The following is an 8,524-nucleotide window of genomic DNA, read 5'->3' as shown; positions in this document are numbered from 1 at the left end:
AGGCAAGGCGTCTATAAGTTGCAGTGGCTCCAGAATGTCCTCCTATAGGGTCTGAGTGGAAGAAAGAAAGTAACTTGTGGCGCAAGTTATGATCAACTCCAACTACCAATTTGCCAAGCCTTTTTAAAAGTTGCTGCTGCCATGTGTACTTAGGATGGGAAGTGGGGTCCATTTCCAAATCTTTGATAAGTTGCTGCACGTGAGTATCTGTAGTCCAGGTCTGTTTGACTTTAGTATGTAATTCAGTTGTGGGTATTGAAATTGCAGCTAAAGAGACCTCAAATTAGCGAGAGAGAGCATCGACAGCCTTATTGTTCTTCCCTTTAGTATACACAATCTCATAGGTTAATCCCCAAAGCTTATTAAGCCATTTGAACTGGTCTGGAGACACCGTCTTCTGTTCCAACAGATGTTTCAAAGGCAGATGATCTGTCCTGATGGTAAAAACAGAGCCAACCAAATAAGACCGCCACTGCTGTACAGCAAATACAATGGCCATAAGTTCTAGCTCATAGGCAGACAATGATTGTTTCTTGGGACTAAGAGGCTTGCTAACAAAAGCAATAGGATGGCCTAGCTGTGTAAGAACAGCTCCTAGGCCAGTTGTAGAAGCATCATTTTCAATCACAAAGCGTTCTGTAAAATTGGGCAATGCAAGCACAGGGGTAGAAGTCATGGCCTTCTTCAAAGTATTAAAAGCATCTGCAGCTTCTTTTGACCAAAGAAATCGCTCTCCTTTTTTAAGCAAGTCAGAAAGTGGTCGAGAAATAGAGCCATAATGACGAACAAATTTCCGATAATAGCTCGTAAGTCCCAAAAATCCACGAACAGCTTTAATGGAATTAGGTACCGGCCAAGAGCTCACAGCTTCAATCTTTCGAGGATCGACTTCAACCCCTTTTCTCGAAATCAAATGGCCTAAGTATTCAACTTGTGATGCTGCAAAAGTGCACTTGGAAGCTTTGGCAAATAAAGTATGCTTCCGTAGGAGCATCAAGGTATGAGTAAGATGATCTAGATGCAAATCCCAAGTCTTGCTGTACACCAAAATGTCATCAAAAAAAAACAAGGATGAACTTGCGTAGGAAAGCTTTAAAAACAGAGTTCATCAAACCTTGAAATGTGGCCGGCGCATTCGTCAATCCGAAGGGCATCACCAAAAATTCATACAGTCCTTCATGAGTACGAAACGTTGTCTTATGGACGTCCTTAGGATTCATTCGTATTTGGTGATAGCCCGCACGCAAGTCCAGTTTGGAGAAATAATGGGCACCATGTAACTCGTTGAGAAGCTCATCGATCAAGGGAATGGGAAATTTGTTTTTGACAGTATTCTCATTCAGCTTGTGGTAGTCACACAAAAACGCCAGGTGTTGTCTTTCTTTTGAACCAATACGACTGGAGTGGCAAAGGGACTATGGCTCTCTTGCACAATGCCATTTTGAAGCATTTGTTGCACCTGTTTTTCAATTTCGGTCTTCTGTACTGGTCCATAACGATACGGCTTGCAACTGATGGGTTGATCTGATTTTAAGTGAATCTGATGATCAAAATCTTGAAATGGGGGCAGCGACTGTGGCTCAGCAAAAACATCTTTGAAGGAGAGAAGAAGATCATTAAGCTGTCGCTGTTGAGGGCCAGCTAATGTGGAGGTGGCAGATAGAGACATAAGAGACCCATCACCATGGTCCAGCACTTGGATTAGAAACACGTGTTGTGCCACCGATAGATCACATGGATACAAGGTATCTTCATTGGGTGGAAAGTCTCTTCTCGTTACACCTGTCAGCTCAAAGTATTTGTGATCAAAGCAAAAAGCCATAAAGTGGTCATTCATATCCAAAACAATTCGGCCCAACCGTTTAAGCCATTGGGCTCCTAAAATAACATCAAATCCTGCTAGGTCCATCACCAAAAATGAATCAGAGAAATTATGGTCAGCCATAGTCCAAGTCAAGTTATGACAAAATTTATTGATGACTATGCGTCGTCCTCCAGCCACAGCGACACGTAGACCCTCTTGTTCTTGGACAGGTAAACACAAACGTTTAGCTACTGTAGCATCAAGTACATTATGCGTACTGCCTGTATCAATTAAAACGAGGACTCTCTGTTTCTTTATGTACCCTTCAACCTTCAAAGTGGAACAGCCCTCCCGACCTTCTGCTGCATTAATGGTTGCATCAACCTTAGCTGGATCACTGCCCAGATCAAACTGTTCAGCCGCATCTAGGAAATCCTCATCGCTGTCGTTCTGAATAACAAGCATCATAACATGAGAAGTACGGCAATTATGGGAGCTTGTGTATTTATCATTGCACCAATAACACAACCCCTTCCTCCTCCGTTCTTCCATTTCTTTTTTAGACAAGGTCAGAGCAGGCCTTTTTGAAGTAGTTAGAGTAGGAGATGATCCTTCCCTGTTATTCACAGAACCTTTCGAAATAGAGGAGGTCATGGAGGGTTTGGTAGAACTCTCCACTGAAGGTCTGATATGCTGACTAAAACGATGGCCTGGAATAGATGTAGGAGCATGCACAAATATAGCTGCAAGCGTTCGTTCTTGAAGTCGCGCCATCTGCATCATACTCGCGAGCGAAGACGGCTTAAAAGTATCCACTGCCGATTGAATGTCAAAACGTAGCCCTCCCAAGAAAATATCCATAGCAACGTTCTCGGGAATATCGACCTCTGTCAATAATTCATCAAACACGTCAATGTAATCATCAACCGACGTCGTCATATGGAGATTACGAAGTTCCACCATCGGAGATATGCGACGTACTTCGGCAAAACGGGCTTCCATTTGTTTGAAGTAGTCATCCCAAGATACTTCCGAGTCTTGTCTCTTTGCCATGAAATTAAGATGCCACTTGAGGGCCTTCTTTTCAAGATGAATACTAAGAAGTCGTATCCGCTGATCAGTTAGAGTACCATCGACGGCAAAGAATTGTTGGCATCGGTAAGCCCATCCTTTGAAGTCTGTGCCGTCAAATCTCGAAAACTCCACGCGACTCTGTTTTGTCGGAGGAGTGTAGTGCGATCAGGAAGATCCATAAGTGCCAAACTGAGGAACTGGCTGGCGATTAGGAGTAGAAGAAGAAACACCAATGTTGTCGTGTGATGAGGACTGAGCTATGGACGTAAGTTTCAGCATCAAATCCCCCATATAGTTCTCGATACGAGAAATTGAAGTTTTCAGTTCGCCAATGTCTAAAGAATTCTGTTCCAATCGCGCACGAGCAGTCTCCATTGCGTTAGCATGTAAGTCCAAGTGATGCTCAATGTCACCGATCCGCTCACCGGATCTTGTTTCCGGCATGATGGCGTAGCCGGAAGGTCGGCTCTGATGCCAAGTTGTTACGCAACAGAGGAGAGAGAGAGAATTACGTAGAAGTGTATTATTTCCAATATCCCCTCCAACATACAATTATGGGGTATTTAACAACTAATCAGTTATACAAGTTGTAACAGAATGACAAGTGCTAATTAACAAACTGACTTGTACAACTGACTCGTGTCAGATTCTGAGATTACTGAAGAAGATCACAAGATCTTGAAAGATGCTTGGGATTGAGAAGGGGAAGTTGAACGACACGTATGAAATAACGGGGTTATGGACACTAGGGTTTCGGTGAACTCATGGAGTTTCAAAGAATGAGAGATTGAAGAATTTAACAAATTTCATGGTGAGAAGACAAATCTTTGACTCAAAAAATTGTGAAGATGAGTGGTTTTGTTGTCCGAAGAAAGTGTGTTTTTTGCAAAGGGAGAAAGAAGCACAATAGGGAAAAAAATGTTGAGGGTTTTGCCTTTTGATGTGATAAGGTTGTTTGGGACTCTTAAGATACTCATTTTTACATTTTATAAAATAAAACTCTTTTCATATATCTTTTCGTATAACAAATAAAAGTGCTTTGTTCTAAATTAATCTAGACACGTAATCAAATTGTCATTCTCTGTCCATTAACCCCATCATTTTTTGTTTAAAAAATAGAATGCCTGTACTAAAATAAACTTAATTTCTCTTAATTTTTTTCCCTCCACTTTCTCCTCACTTTCTATATATATGATTAAATTAAATTTGAATGGTTTGAATTTAATATTTTATGAAATAAAATTTTTTAAAATCATAATTTTAAACCATTAAAAAATTATTCATAATTTGAATTTATTTATTCATTTTTTAACAATTTCATATTTTAATAACAATTTTATAAAAATAGGTTTAGATGAAACGAAACAATAAATTCTAAATGCTAACATATATTCTTAGTCCTTTAATTTTATATAAGATTTAGATTTATTTTCTTAACTTTAAAAAATATATTTTTATTTCTTAAATTTTAAAATTTTTAATCTTAAATAATGATTTTTTGTAATAATTATGGTTATTTTAAAAATTAAATTTGATATATTGGTGTTTTATTGACATTCAAGATCTCAATATTATTATTTTTATTAATAATTTTAGAATTAAATGATGAGAACTATATTTTCAAAATGAAAAGATCAAATTAAAATCTGGCATAAAATTAAAAAAATTAAAAGTACAGCCTAGTCTAAATGTCCAAAATACGAGCAAGAGTTGATATGGGTAGTGACAAGGGAGAAGAGGGGTCAAGGTTTTATTAAGGGGTGTTTGGATGAAAACCAAACTATGGTTTCAAAAATGATTTTACGATCTACGAGATAAATATGTGAAGGAGTTTATCTCGATTTGTAAAAAAGTGTTCCTAAGAAGCACTTTTCATGATGCCAGACACCCCCAAAGCACGTGCGGCCACACGTTACAACATATATACCCTTCTCTCTGATCTCTCAGCCAATCAGATCAAACAGAACTTCAATCATACTCCTGCCCCACCAACCTCCGCAGTCCACATTATCCATCCCATTCAAATCCGGCGTGTCTTCCAATCGTATCTTAATACCAGATCTAGTGCCGCCGTACCCGATCATTGCTCAGACAGATTTACCCCGGTACTCCTTTCCATATCCTTGATGCGCCCCCGAGCTGTAGCCAATTAAGTGGTGCCACGTGGTTGATCATCTCCTCGTGGCCGCATGATCTAACGCCGACTTAGTTCTTCTGGACCTTTTCGACACGTGTCCTGCTGTTTACCGGACAGCGCCGGTAATATAGGAAAGAGACCCTAACAGTCGGTTACTCTCTTTCTCTCTTTCTTCTTTTCATTTGCTAATTAATAATTTTCTCACGCATTTTAGGTTGATAATAATCAAGGCAAGGTTTAGCTTTTTCTCCAGCTCGTATTGCCGATGTGAGTGGCTCGTTCCCTTTGATTCCCTCGCATTCAAATCATTTTTACGCCAAATGCCATGTTCTTCATTGGGTTCAATTTCAGTTAGCTAGTGATCGATCTCACAAGTTGGAAAGCCGCATCTTTTCATCTTCCCCCTTTAGAGTTGGACTTTTTTTGTTTATTTGCTCTCGATCCTTTTCTTTTACCAGTTCTGTGATGTTCGTTTGACTTGAAGTTTGCATTTTTGCGGCGTGTGGACCGGAAATTCGCACTTTGCACGTTCGATTCAAGCTCTTTGGTTCTACCACTAACTTTTTATCCTCTGAACTTGTGGGCTGAATGTTGCGGTTTAATTTGGTAATGGATTGATTCATCGTTTCATTTATACAATATGCCGACATAATCGCTGTTCGGACGTTTGAATGTATTGAGGACTTCGTACTTTCCGCTCTGTACTAATTCTTATGCTAATTGTTTTCTAAATTAAGATCAATTAGGGTTTTGTGGGCGGGGTTAAAAACCACGATTTCCCTACGTTTAAGTGGGAAATTTATTGTGATTTAGTTCCTGGGTTGGATTGTAATGTATGCTTTTATACCCGGGCTTGCCTTTATCTATTGCTTGAAGCTTGTTTATTCCTGATGCTAACAAACATGTATCGCCATATGTATATCAGATCCATTTCAGAGCGTTTCCGGAGTCGAGAAGTTCATAAAATTATTGGGCACATTTGGCTGCACAGAAGTTAATAGATTTGACAACTTGTTATTGATTGGCTGAAGTTGGAAACTTAAGGAAAAGAAGAAATAAAATCAGGGAAACTTGTTTACCCGACAAGTCTTTCACCTAGAACTTGTGAACTTTTGAAGAAAGATTATATGGCTTTATGTCTCTGTCACGGTGTTGACGTAACATTCTAGTTAGCCTATATACCAGTCAGGCCTGGCTCTAGAGAGCTACTTAGACTCCTGTCACCGAGGGGCGGTGCCCCCCATGGCACCTTCTCGGGTGGCTGGAGGGTTAGCCCATTCATCATCAAGTTCTGGAATATTCTATCAAGGAGACGGGCAATCACAGAATGCTGTTGACTCTCACTTAAGTTCGTGTTTTGGTAACACATCCAACTCATTTCCTGGAACTGGACGTTCAAATCTGGGTCCAGTTTCTGGTGACATGAGTAATGCAATTCTAAACAGTGTGGCAAACTCAGGGCCAAGTGTTGGAGCCAGCTCATTAGTCACAGATGCAAACTCTGCCCTATCTGGGGGACCCCGTTTGCAGAGAAGCGCTAGCAATAACACAGACTCATACTTACGTTTACCTGCATCACCCATCTCATTCTCATCAAATAATATCAGTATTTCGGGGTCATCAGTTATGGATGGTTCTTGTGTAGTACAGCAGAGCTCTCATCAAGACCAGAATGTTCAACAGCTGCAAAAGAATCATCAGCAAATGCAAGGTGCTTCTAGTGCAACATCTTTGCCTGCAACTCAATCTGGCCCAGCTCCACTGCCAATGGGTACCCGAGTAGCTGGATCTCTGATACAAGATCCAAATAATATATCCCAGATGCAGAAGAAACCTCGGTTGGATATTAAGCAAGAAGATATAATGCATCAGCAGGTAATACAACAGCTTCTTCAGAGGCAGGACCCCATGCAGTTCCAGAGTCGTAATCCCCAACTGCAGGCTTTCCTCCAGCAGCAGAGACTGAGGCAACAGCAGCAGCAGCAGCAACAAATCCTCCAGTCAATGCCACAGTTACAGAGAGCTCACTTGCAACAGCAGCAGCAACATATGCAATTAAGGCAGCAATTACAACAACAAGCAATGCAGCCTTCGTCTTCCATGAAGCGCCCATATGACAGTGGTGTGTGTGCCCGTCGTTTGATGCAATACCTATATCATCAAAGGCAGCGACCAAATGTGAGTTCTTCTGTATGTTTCTTGCATGTGGCAAGATGTCATTTGCGTTATTAGTTCTTCTTTGAGCAATGGTTTAGTTGGCTGAGGTCTATTTGAGATCTGGTATACTGCTTTTATTTTTCTACTATTTTTTAAAGTTTACTTCTCGTTCAGGTGTTCATTTTAAATTTAGTTATCTGACTGCATGCCATCTAGTGGAAAAAGGCTCTGTTATTGTTGTCGTCGTCGTCGTGGTCGTGTATCTGAACGCATGTGCTTGATGATTTAGGTATTTGGTTGCAAGGTATAGATTAATTAGAATTTTTAATTTTTCCCACTTGTCCCAGGATAATAGTATTGCCTATTGGAGAAAATTTGTGGCTGAATATTACTCTCCTCGTGCAAAGAAGCGGTGGTGTTTGTCATTATATGATAACGTTGGGCAACATACTCTTGGTGTTTTCCCCAAGCAGCTATGGTAAGTTTTTGCTGTGTTGACTTCTGCTTTTTGGCACCATTTTGACAGTAGCATAGGATGTTGTCTTAATTCGTGCTGATGTTCAAACGTGCATTCAAAGTGTTGATGAGTTACGTGATCCTATTATGTTCTAATGGTGACTCCGAAATGCCTATATACTTCAATGATCTTTGTCTCAGATGATTGTCAGGGCTCAGAAGATTTTCCCCTCTTCACTATTTTATGTTTTTAATGCATTGATGTTTTTTGACCTGTAAATAATCTTTTATGAACGTATCTCTGGCCAGGATGCATGGCAGTGCGACATATGTGGTTCTAAATCTGGAAGGGGATTTGGTAAGAATATTATTCTTTCATACTGTGCTTCAAGATTGTTCCCCTTCTGCAATACATTTTATCAAGGAGAGTGACAGAGATATGTGAAGATAATTTTACTTCTCCGTCTTATCATTTTTAAACTTTTAGGCACCAAACAAATGTTAATGCGGAGATAGTCTTTGCTCTCCTCCTGGGAAACTCTAAATTCCAACTTTCAATTGCTGAATAGCTTGCCTTGTGATCAATACTTGTCACGTCTAGCAATTCATAGGGGTGCTAACATAACTTTTATTAGAAAGTCTTTCGTTACTAAATAAAAAAACTTGAGTCAAGCATCGTGAAGAATATTAGTTAAGTCATTTTTAGTGGTTAACTGGTCAAGGTAGAGCTGGTACAAATAACAAAGATGCACTTTACTGTGCACCTGCCGGCTATTTTCTTAGCATGCTGTTTTTGTGAAATATCTGATTTTGTCTTCATGTTACTCCGAGAATCTGATTTTTTGGCCAATGACAATCTGATAATGTCTACAATTTGGATTTGATCAACAGAGGCA

At 39.9% G+C, this 8,524-nt stretch overlaps 1 protein-coding gene across 1 annotated transcript; it reads left to right on the top strand.

The window, feature by feature from the left end:
- Positions 1 to 5,221: 5,221 nt before the first annotated feature.
- LOC114759925 (probable transcriptional regulator SLK2) lies at positions 5,222 to 7,986 on the top strand (the record flags this gene model as incomplete). Its single annotated transcript, XM_028949169.1, has 4 exons — positions 5,222 to 5,282; positions 5,941 to 7,193; positions 7,520 to 7,650; positions 7,938 to 7,986. Coding segments are annotated over exons 2-4 (1,116 nt in total), but the record flags the coding sequence as incomplete, so codon positions are not given.
- Between the last annotated feature and the right edge of the window lie 538 nt (positions 7,987 to 8,524).

The sequence above is a fragment of the Neltuma alba genome, unplaced genomic scaffold (genome assembly GCF_004799145.2).
Source record: "Neltuma alba isolate B1F8T4 unplaced genomic scaffold, ASM479914v2 tig00001628_pilon, whole genome shotgun sequence".
NCBI classification, from domain to species: domain Eukaryota; kingdom Viridiplantae; phylum Streptophyta; class Magnoliopsida; order Fabales; family Fabaceae; genus Neltuma; species Neltuma alba.
This window is presented reverse-complemented; position numbering and strand designations above follow the sequence as displayed.